This window comes from Curcuma longa, chromosome 3 (genome assembly GCF_044706935.1).
Source record: "Curcuma longa cultivar G26 ecotype Majalengka, Jawa Barat chromosome 3, ITB_CL_G26_1.1, whole genome shotgun sequence".
NCBI classification, from domain to species: Eukaryota; Viridiplantae; Streptophyta; class Magnoliopsida; order Zingiberales; family Zingiberaceae; genus Curcuma; species Curcuma longa.
In genome coordinates, this window is record NC_133863.1 from 8,402,944 (window position 1) to 8,422,270 (window position 19,327).

At 35.5% G+C, this 19,327-nt stretch overlaps 1 protein-coding gene and 1 pseudogene across 1 annotated transcript; one reads left to right on the top strand and one right to left on the bottom strand.

Annotated features, from left to right (window-relative positions):
* The first annotated feature begins 3,832 nt into the window (after positions 1 to 3,832).
* On the top strand, positions 3,833 to 10,027 carry LOC141824468 (pentatricopeptide repeat-containing protein At1g80270, mitochondrial-like). Its single transcript, XM_074711766.1, has 4 exons — positions 3,833 to 3,954; positions 5,219 to 5,349; positions 6,332 to 6,842; positions 8,653 to 10,027. Exons 1-4 carry the CDS (start codon positions 3,850 to 3,852, stop codon positions 9,892 to 9,894), a joined length of 1,989 nt encoding a protein of 662 aa, XP_074567867.1. The 5' UTR covers positions 3,833 to 3,849; the 3' UTR covers positions 9,895 to 10,027.
* A 4,200-nt stretch (positions 10,028 to 14,227) lies between these two features.
* Positions 14,228 to 18,748, bottom strand: LOC141824193 (uncharacterized; annotated as a pseudogene).
* Positions 18,749 to 19,327: the final 579 nt, after the last annotated feature.

Here is a 19,327-nt window from a genome sequence, read left to right on the forward strand (position 1 = left end):
CACATCATCAATCAAATATCTCCTTCCATAAATATCCCAATTTTCATAATCAAATATCCCCAAATCAAATATCTCCTTCCATAAATATCCCAACTTTCATAATCAAATATCCCCAAATCAAATATTTATGAGTTTCAGATATTATCATATTATCATACTTTTAAATATCATACATAAATATCATAACTAAATATTATAATTAAATATTAAAAATTCCTTTATCATTTTATTAATTTATATTTAAATAAACTTATTTTTAATTTTTAATTTTTTAATTATACATTCTAATTTTAATTTTTAATTTTATTTATATTTAAATAAACTTATTCCTAAAAAATAAAATAAAAAAATAAAGCTGAGGTGGTCGACCACATGGTCAACCACCCGACCACAGTATTTTTTTAAATCCCTATCATCTATTTTTTATTTACTTTTAATTTTTTTATAACAAAGTATTTGAAATCACCGGGTATAACTCTTAACCCGGTGATTTCAAATACTCTATCAAATATCTGTTGGTGCAGTTTGCACTAACGGTCAAACTCATGTTTTGATGAATGACAAATAAGTTAAAGTTAGGTTTGTTGTGAGTTTAACCTCTTTAATAAGTGTGCAGGGTCAAAAGACTTATAACCAGACACTAGGCTGAAGTCCAGGGTGGTTGAGCTCTGGCAGGAAGTCCAGTTGGGTCCGCGGAACCTGACAACTGGCCGAAGACCAAGTTGGTTGAGACTAGGCAGAAAGACCAAGGTGGTTGAGCCTTGGCAGGAAGTCCTGGTGGGTTAAGAAGTCAAGTAGAGCTGCACGAGGTAAGTGAGGTAAGTCACTGGAGGAGCGAACCAGTGAGGACGAGTCTAATTTTGGACTTTAGGCGCGGTCCAACTTAGACCCACTTGGGTGATCTAAGTTGAGTCCTGGTTAGATCCTGGTCTGGATTGACAAGATCTAATTAATTCTAAATATTATATATTTTAATATTTTTTTATTATACTAACTTTAGGATTTATTTGGTATATGGATAAAATTAATTTTGCATGTGAATTCTGCAAAATTAATCTTCATTATTGTTTATTTTACTAATATGAAATTTTATTAAATGATAAAATTATTTCTATCTATAATAAATATTTAAGGAAGATAAAATTTGAATTATTCTTTAATCCTGTATAAGATAAACTGTAAAAAGTAGATCAAGTTTTGCGTTTTTTTTAAACATCTGCAGATCTAGATAACTCATGGCGTTTCTATATAAAGCCTTGGTCAGTACATGAACAGAACAACTTCGACCAACGTCATTCTTCTGCGGCAACCCGAGCTTCGACACGACCGTCTCCAATTTCTGCCGGAAGATCATCCCCAACAGTCGAGTTCGTTCAGAGTTTTCTACCGTTGGGTAACGAAGAAATTTAATTTTCTGCACTTTATTTTTGGAAGTGTGGGGTTGTCACACTTCCTAATCTTTGTATTCGAATCTCTCAACCGGGGATTTTTGCCGGTCGAGGATTATAGTGAATTGCCCACAGGAAAGGTCCAAGGGACCTGGGCCTTCGAGTAGGAGTCGTCGACGGCTCCGAACGAAGTAAAAAAATTACTTGTGTCTTTCGTACACTTCGTATTTATTTTCCGCTGCACGCTTTTCAAAGCATAAAATTTCCAACTCTGATTTTAAACGAACGATTTTTTTTTAAAAGCACGTGATTCACCCCCCCTCTCACGTGCACTCGATCCTACAATATCGCCCTCCAATAGGGGATATTTGATGTATGAGGATATTTCTCCAAATATCCCCTATTGGAGATGCCCTTAAGGTTAGGGGTGAAATAAAATAGAACTGAATTAAAATTTCAATTCGATTATTTTAGAAGTTTGATTATTTAAAAAAAATCGATTAATTAGATTAATTTGATTCCATTTCGATTTTAAATTTTTTTTTATTTAATTAAATTGAATTAATTAAATTAGAAAAATAATTTAGAAATTTTAAATAAATAAATTTATAAATCCCTAATTCATTCCTAAAATTTTTATAATATTTAAAAAATTTTGATTAATTTGATCAAAAACTGAATTAACCGATAAAATATCAGTTCGATTTTTATTGAAAAATTTGATCGTTTGGTTGGTTCAAAAAAATCGATTTATTCGATTTTCGGTTAATTTTGTTCGATTCTATTTGATTTTAATTGAATACTCACCCTTACATATAGAGTTAACTAAATCAAAATTTTATAGTAATAAGTTACAAAAATTATAACAAGTGTCTATGTCTATTGTTACCAAAGTTATTGTCGTATGTCGAATGAGAGACTTGGTTCTTGTAACATCCAAGGTTAGATTAATTTCTTAATTTTTTAAGATCCAAATTAAATAATGCTCTTATGACATTTGATATTAAAATTGATTTCTCCACATCTTTGTATGTATGGCTAATCATTGAGAGTATAAGTGACATCTAGACTTGGAACAAATACAAGTATTAGATATGGATACATATCAATTTTTTCGACACTAGTGACACTTTGTTGATACGTGTGCACTTCAATTGGTGCTTCTCCTCTCCTTGTAGCCCATATATATGAAATCAAAGGCGAAGGTTCAATCATTGTAATTTTCATGTCTCAGTTGATACCACTGAGATTGTCAACATGGGTGACATTTACATTTATCGACTGTCAAAATGATATATTTTGACTATGCTAATTTACCAATCGTCAGTTTGAGATCATGCTTACCTCTAATATATTTTGGTTTGTCTTTGCACTAGTGACATATACCCTAGGATGGAGCCCAATGGAGCATAAGTTTTATGCAGCTAAGTTCAAGTGGGACTAACATGACTTGATAATGATGATTCTATTGTTGTGCTTCATGTTTGTTATTAAGAGATGTTCTTAATTTGCTCTAAAACATGTTTGTCAAAATGTCTTATGATACATACTTGGTTTTCTTAAATCAGTGTTACCTTTTTTGAAATCTTTTACTCACTAGAGAAATCTGAATTATATGTCAAGGGGGTTCTCCTATCCGAAATCCTTCTACGGCCGCTAAAAATATTACTTCTAATGATAAAACTTCATGTTCTATTGGCTCTATGCTTGGCCGGTTCTATGTCCTATTGGCTCCATGTTTGATTGACTTCGTACCCTATTGACTCCATTGGTTCCAAGTCCAACTGGCTCAGAGTCCTGACGAAGGCCCTCTCCATGCAGCTCAGCTTAACCAAGTCAATACTTCTGCCCAAATAGCATTATGCCATCAACCTGATATCACTCACTCTTCCCGCCCCAATAGTCATTAAATAGCACGGCTCCATCAACTTGATGCCCCTCATTGCTCCATCAAGCAAGGGGAATGATCCGAGCAAGTCACCAGAATACCCTCATCATGTTCTCGCACTATTGGATTTCTCAGGCATGAATGAAGGGGTAAAATTGGAAATTTAGCAGCATTTAGGGTTATTGCATAGAAGATTCTAGAATGCAGTATTGGGCTTTCATGGGCTTGGCCCACTCCATATAAGTTAATTAAAATTTTGTATTATTTCGTGAATAATTATTATTAGTTATCTTTACTATTTACTTCAGTTTTAAGTTAGGCCAAGCCCACAAAAGAAGCCCAATATAGTTCTACCACTTCCACCTGTAAACAAAGACCGAACGTATGCGACAGAAGAGGGCGATACGGAGCCTCTGAAATTCCAGTTTTGTCCCTTCCTTCTTCGATGCGAAACCGAACCCAACGAGGGTATTTCAGTGATCTACCTTCTTCGATAACCCTTTCTTAAGCCCTTCGGCGTCGACCTTTCGACGTCGCCTCTGCCGCAGCTGCTTCCGCTTCCCTTGGCCGTCAATGGCGAAGCGTCAGATTCCTTTGTTTAACCGTGTTCTCGTGGAGAAGATCATCCCGCCCTACAAGGCCAGCGCTGGGATCCTTCACTCGGAGAAGATAACTAAGGTGATCGTGGTTTAGCCTTGATCTTACTCGCCTTTGATTTCGATGATGAGCCTTTGCTTGATACTCGGTAACGATACGCGCTTGTTTATGCCTATTGTTCCTTATTCACTGAGAGTCAGTAATATCTGCTCCATAGCTTTTGATCGCCGACACTCAGTTTACTCCGAGGTGGTTGTCTCTGTGGAAGAATGATCTTAGCTCTGTCACCTATTGGGATTCATTGGTTTTCAGTTGTAAATCTTTGTTCGAATGTTTGGTCAATATTCTGTTGACATCCAAGTGTGAATTGAGTTTTCTGCAACGGAACATTTGGTGATACATCCACTTAGGAATTGTTTTAAGTTTGGTGATTCTAATGCTTGTTCTTTCGTTTTTATTTTTTCTGGTAATTTTGATTTTCATATCAGAGATTGTAGTTTGGATGCTCGACTGACGTTGGGTTTGGATATTTTCTGGTTGTTATCCTATTGCCCGTGTTATGATCCTCAACGCTACTTCTAAGGAATCTGAAAGGAAGAGAGAGCAATATTAAAGAATTTTTTTGTCACAATTTTGTCCATAAAGATTTTTTTTTTGTCCTGTAACATAATTAACTGTTCAGTGACACTAATATGTCCTCCTAGTTGTTGTTGTCTCCCCGATTAATATTCATCAAGCTGTTTAGTGTTTTTGAACTTTGTTTCTCTCTATGGAGTCTACAAATTAACTTGGAACCAGGTTTTGCTTTCAAGAGGCATCTTTTCCGTTGGATAATGGTCATAGAAAAGAAACTCCAGTTTGTGTAGTTGATAATCATGTTTTCCGTTGGCTACTGATGTTTTTTTCCTTTTAAGTTTTACATCAAACTACATGTGTACGATTGATTGGCGCACAGACAGTTTTTCCCCACAACTAATGAGATACTGAAATCATTTAACCTTATCTCTGAAGCCTTCCTGGGAGTTTTGTGTATTTACATTGTTGTACTCCTAATATTGAAATATCACACCTGCGTACTTATTGCTTATTTTTAATATCTTTTTCAGTAATTTATCTGTGTTTCTTCTGCTTATGATATAATTCTTTTTTATTGAATGAGATGTTTATGTTTAATTTATGCATCCAAATTGCTCCTTTTGTTGCTATTCATTTGACGAGTTGTTAATTAAGTGAATAATATTGATTATCCAAATGCCAGTTGAACTCATCCATCTTTTTTTTCTTAAGATCTTATTTTATGTTTTTTTCTTAACTATTAATTTACTGGTTGTGCTTTCATCTACAGTGGAATTATGGAGAAGTACTCGTAGGTTCTGCAGCATGTGATAAAAATGGAAATTCTAACTCTATGAAGAATGCAGATACTATTGTGTTGTCAAAGGGTCATGCAACTGAGCTGGGCCATGGAGATAAAAAGTATGATATCTTTGTGACTGAGTTTCTAGAGTAAAGTAGAACAAAACATTGTAAAACTTTCTAAATGTTTGTTCTGTAGTTTTTTACTTGTTAGTGGAGTTTAGATCTTTGTAATGTTACCCTACCACTTGATACATGATCAAATTTGCATCTCAACTGGGTTAATCTTACATGGGGGTTGACAAGGGTCTTGATAGTTGCCTTTGAACAATCAAATGCCTTGATCCAGCTAAATGTTGAGTTAAGAAAACAAGAACTGTATAATTCCTACAAGAATAGGTGTATTGCATTTTTTACTCACTGGGCAGCTTTCCTTTGGGCTATAGATATCAAGAATAAAACAAACCTAATGATAGAAGGGAGTATGACAATAACATTATAGCTAATTTATTCAAAGATAATTTGTTTTTTCCCCTAGGAAAAGAAATATCCTGAATGAAATGTTAAAGCATGCTAGTTGCAGTACAAGGAAAATAATTAATATTAGTTGCCTATCTATTAAGTCAATATAAAATTAGCATTATGAAGACTACCTTGTTTTCAATGGGGACAATTCTTAAATTTACATGTGTTAATTTTTTGCTAGTTGATTTTATAGTTCATGAATGCCACTTGTTAAGGTTGACTTGTATTTATTTTTTATGTATGATTCTATAGTTCATTAATGTCGCTATGATCCCCAAGTTGAAGTCCTAGCCAACTTACTATGATTGGCAAACTTCTATGATCTATTGTAAAAACACTATGACATCCATGAACGGAGAGTCCCTGTAATTTTCAATTTGTTTGAACTTAAATGAAGTGCTTTGTTGCTAATGTGAGCTATTATCCTAGTTTTTTTAATGTGTCTTTTTGTTGTCTATGTTTCCTGAAGAGTTAGAGTAGTTTCAAATCTCAATTCATGAAAGTACATAAATTTATATTTGTGATTTTTGCGTTGAAGGTTAGATTAGAATACTAAATTTTCCCATTCAATTTTTAGGAGCAACTGCTTTTACTTAGAAGGTTCTAATACAACTAGCAGCTTAGTGCAACTGAAGTCATATTCTTGTGGACCTACTTCTCTGAAGTCTTTCCTCTGGAGTCGATATCTATCTTCTCAGGCTGGAGCAAACTCAAGTGATTGGGAAAATGATCTAGAAGATGGGTTTTCTGACCTGGAGGTACCACCTGGATCTGCCGATTCTGTGGATGGTTCAGGAAAAGAAGATGATGAAGAGCTTATATCTGAAGTGGGGGAGTTGGAAGAATATGATGAAACTGAAGAAAGTTCACTTGATCCGGGAGATGTTGAAGGAAATCAAGATGGAGTAAAAAAGGGGTCCCGACGCCCTTATTCTCAACTTTTCAAGATAATAACGGAAACTCCAAGAAGATCTGTAACTAGTGCACTTGATAAATATGTTGAGGAAGGAAAACCTTTAAGGCGAGCTGAGATATCTCTAGCTTTGAATAATCTGAGGAAGCGACGACTCTACTCAATGGCACTGCAGGTAACTGTAGCTTTCCGTATTAGTTTCTATGAAATTTGATGTTTCCATCAAATATTTTGAACTTTGGTATACTAATGGAAGATAGAACTTGGCCTTTCCTGTACTGTTATTACAACAAAGCGGACTAGCGCTTTCCCTATCTGTTTGTATGACCAAATCATATGAACAGCTGTGTCTTTGATTGTGGTTGGGGCCTATAATCCCTCAGTTTTTGTAATATTGGTTTCACTTCATAAGTTTATTCATCCTGATACTGCATCAATATGTAGCATCCCACATCCACTATAAAATTCTCTTCCTCTATTTTTTTTTGCTACTTCATATCATCCAATACGGTAATCGTTGATCATACTATTGCCTAATATAAATGTTAATCTGTATTCTGTTAATGACAAATTGCCTGTTGTACCAAATTTATTTATTTTTTTAAAAAAACTCCATTCAGAACTAGGCTACTACCAAATGTGATACATGATGATACTCATTGTCATTGAGAATTGTCTGATAGAAAAGCTAAACAGAAGGGTGCAAAGAAATACAAGTGGGTAGGGAAAAACAAGATAAAATATTGATAACTTGTATCCAATAATTGGCCGTACAAGTAGGTTTATGCATCAAGGAAAGTTGAAATCATTCTTATGTTCCCACTATTGCCTTTTTTAAAGGTAAAGCATGTTTTGAGAGATTGCTACAAAATCTTTTAAGCTAATGCTATCTCATTGCCCCTTTCTGTCTTTCATGTTACTGTGCACAAAGGCAGGAACTACTAGAGTTGTTGCTTAGTCTTACCAATAAGAATGTTTTGGGAATAGATAAAACCCACTGGTTTATATCACACGGTGATTATATAGCAATTTGTTGCATATATGTCAAGCATGTTGTGAATTCTTTTACTTTGACTCCTCTCTTTATATGATTTAAATCTGTGGGATATGATTCATTACAGCCAATCCCAATAATTGTGATTAACACAGATGGCAATGATTATGAGGATAATACTGGTGAATGTCTTTAGATGCTTTTGGAGTTTGTTGGGTTTGGTTAAATATAGAAAATGATTTATTGAACAGTTAATCTGATTTGTCCGCTACGATAGTGGACATATTATGAATGAGCTTTATCCAGCATGAAATCTAATAAAATAATATTTTGTTTTTCTCCATGTCAGTCTCTTGATATTCACTTGCACCAATACATTGGCACACTCTTGTGGAACCCCTTGTTGTCTTGCACTTACACCTATTTGAAACTGAAATTCTTGATCACTGTGATTTTTTACATATTTAAATTCTCTCTCGTCTTTGGCTGTAAGTGTGATCTTATCTGGTAAACTATTTTTTTGCATCCCATTATATCTTTTCGTTTTCACAGTTGGAGTTGCATTAGGTGTGCAGCTGGTCTTCACTTTCAGGACCATTACAACTTGCACAATCAATTTGCCTTTTAAATTTATGTGCCGAATCAAATTATCGTCCATTTTCTATAATTTGTTTGAAACTGGAATTTGCATATGTATCTGGAATGACATAAATGTGTATTTTTACTGATAATTTGACATTTATAAATCTTTTAGGTTGAGAATGTTGGTTCTTTAGAATATTGGTTTTGAACATAAAATGATACAAATGAAAGTTTCATGAGGTATATGTGAATATCAACTTCATGAAATTTGAATGCCAGCATTTTGTTTATGTAGGCAACTTTGCTTTAGTTCTCTTGATGATCCTATGTGATTTACCATTCATTTATCATGATCCTTTCTCAGTGGTTTTCTGTTCTAAAATATTAATTCTGTTTTGGACTTCTTCAGTTTGTTGAGTGGCTGGAAACTAGTAAGAAAATCGAACTTGGGGAGTGGTACTATGCTTCTCGTTTGAGTTTGATTGCTAAGGTCCATGGCCTTTGGCAGTCGGAAAAATACTTTCAGAAAATTCCAGAATCTTTCAGGAGTGAGTTGATCTACAGAACTTTGTTGGCTACTTATGCTGCTGCTGTGAATTTGAAGAAAGCAGAGGAAGTGTTCTATAAAATGAGGGATCTTGGTTTTCCGATCACATCTTTTGCTTGTAACCAGTTGTTGCTGCTCTACAAAAGGGCAAACCCGAAAAGGATTGCTCATGTACTCCAGATGATGGAAAAGGAAAATGTACAACCAACGGCATTTACATATAAGATGCTAATCGATGTCAAAGGCCAAGCCAATGATATACCAGGTATTGAGCAAATTGTGGAGATGATGAATGAAGGCCTGGAACCTGATTCTCAGATCAAGGCCTTGGTCGCAAAGGCTTACATATCTGCTGGTTTGAAAGATAAAGCTGAAGCAACATTGAAAGAGATTGAAGGTGAGAATGTGCAGGAGAATCGTGCTGTTTGCAGGTTTCTTCTCCCCCTGTATGCTGCTTTGGGAAAGGCAGACGACGTAGAAAGAATATGGAATGTTTGTGATGCAAATCCCCATATAGCTGAATGCATAGCTGCAATAGAGGCCTGGGGTAACCTTGGGAAAATTGAAAAAGCAGAGGAAGTCTTTGAGAAGTCACCCAAGAAATGGAAATCATCATCAACCTACTACAGCACTATGTTAAAGGTTTATGTAGACAATAAGCTGTTGGCCAAAGGAAAGGAACTGGTGAATCGGATGGCTCAGAGTGGTTGCCGAATTGGTCCTTTGACTTGGGATGCAGTCGTGAAACTGTATGTCGACTCAGGGGAGGTAGAGAAAGCTGACTCAATATTGCATAAGGTAACCCTACAATACAAGATCAGGCCTTTCTACAGCTCGTTTATGGCCGTGATGGATGAATATGCTAAAAGGGGCAATATCCATAACACTGAAAAGATTTTTAGAAGGCTGAAGGAGATGGGCTACTTCGGTAGAATGAAGCAATATCAAACTTTGCTCCAGGCCTATGTGAATGCCAAGATTCCAGTTTATGGCTTCAGGGAGAGGATGAAAGCTGACAACATGTATCCTAACAAGACTATGGCTGCACAACTGAAGGATAGCTATGCATCTCAGAACACTATAATCTCAGAGTTACTCGCTTGAATAGAGAGAGCATTGAGTCTACAGTAAAATTCTGCTGCTATTTATTTTGTATTTTGTGTGTGCGAGCATTACTTATTGAGACGCCTTCAGTCGCATTAAATTTAGGCATCAAAGACCATTGTTACTCTTTCAAGCTTTACGTTTCCTTAGGCTGCTCCATCTGAAATGCAGCGATATGCATAAATTTTTTGAAGGGCACTGACAATCTGACGTGCCTTGGAGAATTCTCATCAAAATCGTATTTGTTGATACACCCATCTATTTAATTAAAAATATTACTTTTAATTATCAAACTATTCGCCCATCTATATGTGTAATAATTGATGTTATTATTATTATTCACATATCAACACTAGTATTTGATTTGACACTGTATCTTTTTGATTCCACCCTGGAATGTTTGCATGGTGTTTGATTGAATGCCAAGGAGGAATGGCTCGAATTTTGCATGGTGTTTGATTGAATCGTGTGCTTCAAAAATAAATATTTTAATTAATATATATTTAGATGATCAATAAAGAATCGTATAGAAACTATACGATTGGGACACAGTCGTAATCTTAAAGAGTTGTATACCTGAAAGGCCATATTTTTGAAGGAAAGCGAAGGCTGTTGCTGCATCCCAATCATACCTGTCACAGCAAAAACCATGTTAGACCAGCAAACAATTTTTTTCTGATGCCTGAGGTAGGCCACTCACTGAAGGCAACACCATCCTCAGCATTGCCTTGCAATGTAGGACTGGCAGCATTTGGCAGGATGCTAGAATTTCTTTTTTATGAACACTAGCAACTACTCTCCTTATGAGGACTAAAATGTTGGATGATTTTGACATCTTTCCATAGGTCTTGATAGGCTCCTATTCTTACTATCAAGGACATGGTTGACAAAACCACTTCTATTTCTCTCAATAATGGAACATCTCTTGTTGAAGATGAAAGTTGAAGATAATTCAAGCCAAAAAGGATTGTAGTCTTCTAATAGTTACACCAGCAATTTTAATTATGTTACACTATCATTTTAATTGCATGCCATTTAGCCGATCGACCCCAGTCATAGTTGGGACACATACATGTTGATGACCACGTTGAAGAATTGTCATTCATTACATTAAACATCCAAATTAGTTGTGCCATGTCCTGACGGGAGGTATTTGACTTCAAGATTGTAGCCTGTATGATGTAGATATTTGCATCAAATTTTCATTCTAAATATGGTGAAAACTGTTCAGAATGATCTCAGTTTTATCCATGAAAATCAAATACATTAGATGGATGTTAAAAAGAAAATTCCAATCCAATATGTTGGTGTAATTTGGATGGAGGATGCAATGCTGTGGTTAATCTCGCAGCAGTATTTCATTTTAACTAAAATTTGTGAATTTTTCAATTCTCATCATGGGTTAATCATCAATAAAAAAATCTTTGATCGACAAATGTCATTTAAATTACAATCAAATCATCAATCATGCAAATTTCTTGCATATAATTGTAGTCATGTTTTCATCTTTTGTATCTTTCCCTTAGGATTGTTACAATTCATATTCAGTATTCCAATTGGGTCACCAGAAAAATTCGCTCTCTCTTGTTGATTTACCTGGAAGTGATTGCTTTATGGTGAAAGATGCTACAAGAGATCATATAACAAACTTTTTACATGTTTCAAAGTCACTTTCTACGTAAGTGTGAAATGCATTTGGTTCTTATATTTCTTTGTTTGAGGTTTTCTGAGAATTTTAAAGAATGTTAACTCAATATATTTTTATTCTCAAATAATTTTTCCTTTTATACTGATTAGGTTGGGAGATGTTTTAAATTCATTGACTACAAAGAAAGAGTCTATACCATATGAAAATTCAAGGATGACCAAAATTCTCGCTGATTACAGAAGAAACAAAATTAATCAGCGTAGAGGATGTTAACGTCAAATCATCACAAACAAGAAACATCGTGTGCAGGTAGTGCTGCTGCGTCGTGTTCAGGTGCGTTCAGGTGCGTCGTCCGCCCTTACTGCCGCGACCGCGGCAGCAACTGCAGAAGTCGCCTCGGAGCAAGCCGCGACCGCGGCCGCTGCTGCCTCGGTGGCCGCTGCTGCCTCGATGACAGCCTCCGCTGCCTCCTCGGCCGCGGCCGCAGCGACCCGGGCAGCCTCCGCTGCCTCCTCGGCCGCGGCTGCAGCGACCCGGGCAGCCTCCGCGTCGGAGCAAGCCGCGACCGCGGCCGCTGCTGCCTCGGCGGCCGCTGCTGCCTCGATGGCAGCCTCCGCTGCCTCCTCGCCCGCGGCCGCAACGACCCGGGCAGCCTCCGCTGCCTCCTCGCCCGCGGCTGCAGCGACACGGGCAGCCTCCGCTGCCTCCTCGGCAGCGGCCGGCAGCGGCCGCAGCAGCGGCTCGGGCTGCGTCCGCCGAGGCGGGAATACCGAAGTGGGGTAGATGACACATGGGGAGGAGGGGGGAGGAGGGTGTGACGGCGGAAAGGAGGGTAACATAGCGCTTAAATAAGCCCTAGAGGGTTTTTGTTAGGGTAACATAGCGCTTAAAAATAAATACTTAATTATTTTATTAAACATTTTGATGGTCCTAAAAAATTTAAATTTATATAAAATGACATGTTTTGCTTGATCTTTTTAATTAATATATAATTTTTTTAAAAAAAGTAAATCTATTAATAAGTTTTAATTAAAAGTTATTGATAATTTAAAAGAATAAAAAAATTATTTTAAATATTAATACTTATGTTTTTAACGGATTTTTAAATTTATTCATATTTTTATTTTTAATTTGGGATTTTAATAAAAATATAATATATATATAAAAGAATATTAATAAAAATATAAACTTTTTTGTTTTCTAATTTTTAATAGTAAATTATAAAAAAATAAAAGTGAAATAAAGGAAAAAAGAAAAGAAAATTAAAAATATTAAAAATATATATAATCTCTTTTAAACGGTTTAATTTAATCTAATATGTACTTTTCATTATTTTAAGCTTTATCGTATTAAAAAACCAATGAATTGTAACTCTTTATTCTTGGATGAATATATTTATTATAATTTTATATCATTTAATTATAATATTTATGGATCGTTTAAATATATATTAATTAAAATATTTATTTTTGAAGCACACGATTCTTCATTGATGAAAAATCTGTCTTTATGTGGCAGCATGACAAGCTCTACTGAAAATTTGAAATATTTTCATGATATTCGTTTTTGTTTTATAAATATTGTTAAATTTTCCTTTATTTAAGGGCGGAATTGGACTCTTGTATAATCAATGTGTGCCTTGTTAGGCTAAACAAATTTATAAGACTGGTAACAAAAGCACAATCTGCAGAGAGAGATTGGATAAGTTTAAACAGAAAAAGTATCTATCTATCAGAAGTAAGATATGTTTGGTGAAAATCATTAAAGGTTTGGAAATCTTGATTCTTATTGCACTATTAATTCACGACAACAAGTGCTGTTAAAATTTGCCCAAGTGAATGTTCAAATAATTCGTCCCCATATTATATTGTTGCAAATTCAATCCCATAAGAATGGAGTGATAGAATAGACAATAACTAGAATGAAGAATTTTCTACTCATACGAATCATATGAATACTCCTGCTGCTTCAGCATATTTGTATGAGGGTCTTAGACAAAAATAACAAAGGATTAGGTTATTTTAGAAAATAGATTCAACCAATCCCATTTTGTTGCCAATTAAATCCTATAAGGTCTCACAAATCATCTCTTAATTTTCTACTTTTCAGAAAGATTAGTTGATGGATTAGTAGTTGTTCTAGTTTTGTTATTTTAGTACTTACTGTGCCTATCATGCCTTCTGGGTTATCTTAAAAATGGTATTTAAGCTTTTAGTTCTGCAACTTTAACCGCAGCTTATATAGCATTTTATATAGTTGATATATTCTTTTGCTGGACCATGACTAAAAGAGGTTGGAGGTTCGTCAAGCTAGTTTTTGGATTTCCAAAGTTGGTTGTTTATTCTTGAACAACTTGCTGGGTTGGCAAGAGAAGTTTCTACTCCTTCATTCACAGCTGGATTTATATCTAAATCTTGTATCACCTAACACGATACAAGATTTCAAACCATGCATGATTCATTGATAAATATAGGCATTCTACTTTAGGAAACAGATTAATTGCAAGTAACAAACTTATCCCAATTCATGCATGATTCAAGACAATCCAATTGGTTGGGAGAAGATAATAGTGTATGATTTCATTATCTAGAGTCGCAGGAGAAAAGACAGGCGAGACTGCATCTTACAAAGAAGAGACATGAAGAACGTACTTACAAATAGAGCAGAAATATTCTTGAATACAGATCATTCGAGGATGAATTCTTTCATTCCTTTTGTACTGTAGAGGGTATCATATGGTTTTTCCATGCTGTCTTTTAGAATGCAAATTTGTCCCTCTTTAAGAAGTATGTCTTCGTCAAGGCTCTCAATCTTCTTCCTGAGACTGACAATCTCATTCTCCAAAACCATTTGGTCTTTCTCAACCTCTTCACTTCCTCCCACACTTCGTTCTTTTCAGTGGACAAGGTTTGGAGCATGCTTTGAACAGCATTTAGGTCTGTCATGGAAGTCTGAATCTCCTGATGCAGCTGTGCAATTGTCTCGTCTTTCTTTAGCATCTGCGATCAATATGGATATGATAATTGTTATTTGTTGAATCATAAACAAATAAGTTGAGACAAGGCTTCATGAAGCAGAATTAAGGAGCATCAACTGAACAAATTGATATTGGTGAAAGGAAACTATTTACTAGTAATTTATATAAAGCATTTTACCAAAGCACACTCCTTGAGTGTAATTTCTTTTTTCATAACAAATCACACTTTAGTTTTCTTATAATATCCCTTGATTTTCAACTTTTCCTCCCCAATCTTAAACTTTTGTAGACCAGCTTGTGCGTGATATATGAATAAAAATTGGATTTTTAAGCACTTTCCAACCTAAGATGGTCAAATTAGCATCTCTCACACTTTAATTGGGTTTAAAATCATATCATATATTGAATTTAAATGTCACATTGCCGCCTTTATGTCACTAATGCATGGAACTAGGAACATGCAATTGTAGGTTTAGTTAATAAAGACAGACTAGAGTTTTATCTCCAATTATAGACAGAAATAAATTGACAGAATTAAGTACAGTACAATTCCTGTCAGAATACCATCAGAACTGTATCGCAGATTCATTGTCCAGTGATAAAACATATTCCTAGACTATATAGAACATAAATGCATATGTATACAATATGGTTATGTCCAGTGACACAAAATACTACAAGAAACCATAGTACTGGATAATAAATGGATATATTTTGTTACGAAATGGTAAGACACAGATAATTATATTAGTGTGCTATCCATGCATTTCCAATTTTGTAAAATTATCAGGCTAGTAGTAGTTTAACAGTATAACTTTTGGCATGTATATGATCACCTGAAGCTCCAAATCCTTCATCTTGTGGGAAAGACAAGAAACCTCATCCTGAAGTCTCTGATTAGCAGTTTGTAGGACATCACGAGCTCTTATAGAATTTGCAAAATCAACTTGTAGTTGTTCATTTTCCTTCTCGAGAAAACAGATTCTCTTTCAGTAGTCTTGATAGTATGGCTTCTGCCCTTATGTTTAACAACATTTCATCCTATACAAGTAAAGCACACTTCAAAATAACATGCTGAACAATATTATGAAGGTGGGGGACTATTGTCCCTTAAAGAACTATAAAGGAGAACTGAACATTCAAGGAGAATTTTAAAATAAAGCATTCAAGGAATAGCAAAAAGTAAATAGAGGTTAATGCTTATTTTTTATACGGGATCAAGTTATGTTTATTACAGAAAGTGAGATTTACCTCTGTCACCTGACACTTCAAACGTTTCATTTTACTTTGTTCCATAGTCTGCCTTTGTAATTCTTCGAGATTTGACTTGTCATCTAATGAGACCGTTGTTGCTTGTAAGTTTCTTCTCAAGTTCTCAATACCTCGCTTTAAAGTATGATACATCAGACTGAAATCATCAACTGGAATTCTCTCAAAATTCATGCTAGCTACTTGATCATACCTCTTGCATTTTATAATTTCTAACAGTTCACCTAAGAAACAGCTAATATTGTCGAGTAATGAAAGTCCATGCATTTGTAAAGATTCTACTCGGGAATGGAGTTCTTGGTCAAGTTTGAAAAATGAATAGCCATAACAATTATTGGTGATCTGAAGACGATCTAAGAGAGAAATATTTTCATGCCTAATAGACTCCATTTCAAGCCTGTAGGATTCAATTTCTTTTCGCAGCATTTGCTCAATTCCTTTCAACCGCAATTGCTCCATCTTCAACCTAAATATTTCATCACCATTTTCTATTGCTTTCTTACATAACTCCTCGTTAAGTCCTTGTCTCAGCCCACTCGTTGTTCTCTCTTGTTCACTGCATATTCTTTGCAGCTTTACAACTGCTTTCTGAAGCTCTTTATTCTCGTCCTGCTTTTCCTTGTAGCATCCCCTAAGATGATCAAGATCCTCTTCAGCTCCTCTGTGTTTGCCCTGCAACTCAGACAAGGACTGCAGAAGGTCAGCATTCCCTATTCTCATGTCTTCCAAACTAGCAGTCATTTCGTTAATTTGCCTCTCTGAGTTCATTATCCTACTCTGAGCATCTACTTCACCGGTCTTGAGTAAGGAAATTTCTCTTTGAAGTGACACATTTTGCTCAGCAAGTTCTCTAACACGATCTCTTAGCCTCTGCTCTTCAGCCTCAAATTTTGCAAACGTCAGCAACCAGTCATTTTCTCTTTGGCCTAATTCTTTTTCCAGACTTGATTGCATATCAGTCTTCTCTTTCTCAAGCCGCCTTGTTCTAGTACCCAATTTAGCTTTCCACTGTCTAAATCTTTCTTCTGCAGAGTGTCTCTCTAAAAGACTAGATTTGATTTGTGATGAAAGCTCAAGTGTCAAACACTTTCTCTCTTCATTGATATTATGAATTATTTGAAGCACAGCTGTTAAGTTTAAGTTCTTAGCCCCACAAATCAGTGTTTCAGGAGTTTCATCTGAAAGAAGCATAAACTTCTCTTCCAACTCTTTCACTTTCATTCGCAATTCCTCATCTGTGGTGTCTTCCTGTGTGTTGTTACTAACCATGTCAATAAACCTAGCGTCTGTAATTGCATTTCCAAGTAAACCTTTCTGTCCCTGAACATTAAGTAATTCATCTGTGCAATAGTCCTTTACATCCTCATAGGAAGTGGTTTCAGGAGCATGCAATTCAGAAAAGCAGTTTGAAGACAAGGATGGCTGTGACATCTCATCATGCAGCTCCTCTATTGAAGTAGTTGTTCTAGAGTCATAATCTTGTGTTTTAATAAAGTTTGCAGAAAAAGCATGGCGAAGTTTCTCAGCATTCCTGGTCTGCCTAGAAGGGGAAACTAGCTTAAAATCATCATTTGTCCAATCTTCAGTAGAATAATGAGGAATGGGACTTGTCTCCCTGAACGAGTAGTTCCTCATGTTCTCTTTATCACATGAGAGTAAAGATGATCTCAGGTGTCGAAATCTTGATGGCTTTCCTGGACTTGGGAGCATTTTCTTGTCCACCAAACAGTCGTCAAATTCAGTGCCAGATGAGTAGCTAGTGTAACCATGACTGGATTTGCCTACTTGATACTCTCCATCTGCAAAGCCATCAAATTCAGTTTTGCTTCGAGTCCTATAGTCATATTCTCTTCGTCTTGATGGAATGGGTGAACTGCACAGAGAATCCCCTGCTACAAACTGTTCTCTTGAACCTGAAGAATCAAACCCTACATCATGGATGGAAGCCAAACTGCCTCTATTTTCTCTTGAAAATCTTTCCGATGTTGACAATTGGCAGCTGTCAGGAAACAAGTACATGATGTTATAAAGATCTGGCAGAAATGTGCAAACTGACACCCATTTTGATAATGGAAAGAAAAAAAATCAAAACCATTTAGAACAAGACAAACAATAATAATTTCTATTTATTCATATAGAAGCAAATGAATGAAATATAAACTTTGAGATGTGGCAACATGAATATTCTACAGCGGCAATAGGATAAATAAGGGGCAAGGCAAGCTTATTTAGATGGAACTAGTGACAAGTCAAGGACATCAGGTAGATCAAAGACATTTTTTTAGCTTAGATAAATCTGTTTATCTTAGCTGAATTTTAGATATGATCTTACACTGAATGTTATCCTACATTTGAAATTTAAAATGGGAAAAAGCTAAAAGAGAATAGAACTAGAGTGAAATAATGCAAATTCAAATGGTAAATGGTTTCTATAGTAGCAGAAGGCATTAGTCACCAACTAAAAGAACATGGAATAATAGGATAACCAAAGGCACCATAATAAACTTTGTTGCATTAATTGGATGCTTACTGATTAGGACACTTGCAAATGTGGTTTGTAGTGCCCGCAGAGTTGGTTGGTGAATTGAAGGTGTCACTCAAAAATCTCAAGTTTCCATCTTTACCACGCCTAGTCATGACCGAGGAGAATGAAAGACTCCTTTGGAGATGTGGCGTTGAGGAACCCTCATTATCCAAGCACTGGTTGCATGGCTTAAGAATTTCCTTGGGAGATTGGGAACCATCACAAACATCGCCATAAGCTGGATCTTTTGCATCCTTGTTCGGTGCAGGAGGAGCTGTACTAGATGTAGATGATCTTAGATAAAAAGGAAAGAGCTTTCTCATATTTAAGAGTTTCACAATTCCTGCTCCTAGCTATTAGCTTCAGAATCCTTGATCAATCATAAAAGTAAGCTCCAATAACAGAATTAAAACCCACAAATAATAAGTTACAATTGACAAATGTCATTTAAATTACAATCAAATCATCAATCATGCAAATTTCTTTCATATAATTGTAGTCACGTTTTCATCTTTTGTATCTTTCCCCAGGATTGTTACAATTCATATTCAGTATTCCAATTGGGTCACCAGAGAAACTCTTTACAGTAAGCTCTCTCTTGTTGATTTACCTGGAAGTGATTGTTTTATGGTGAAAGATGCTACACGAGATCATATAACAAACTTTTTACATGTTTCAAAGTCACTTTCTCTGCGTAAGTGTGAAATGCATTTGGTTCTTATATTTCTTTGTTTGAAGTTTTCTGAGAACTTTAAAGAATGTTAACTCAATATATTTTTATTCTCAAATAATTTTTTTCCTTTTATACTGATTAGGTTGGTGATGTTTTAGATTCATTGACTACAAAGAAAGAGTCTATACCATTTGAAAATTCAAGAATGACCAAAATTCTCGCTGATTAAAGAAGAAACAAAATTAAGCAGCGTAGAGGATGTTAACATCAAATCATCAAACAAAGATCTGCAATCAATCGTTTTCTTCAGGTGCTGCGCTACGTGTCTTCAGGTGCTGCTTC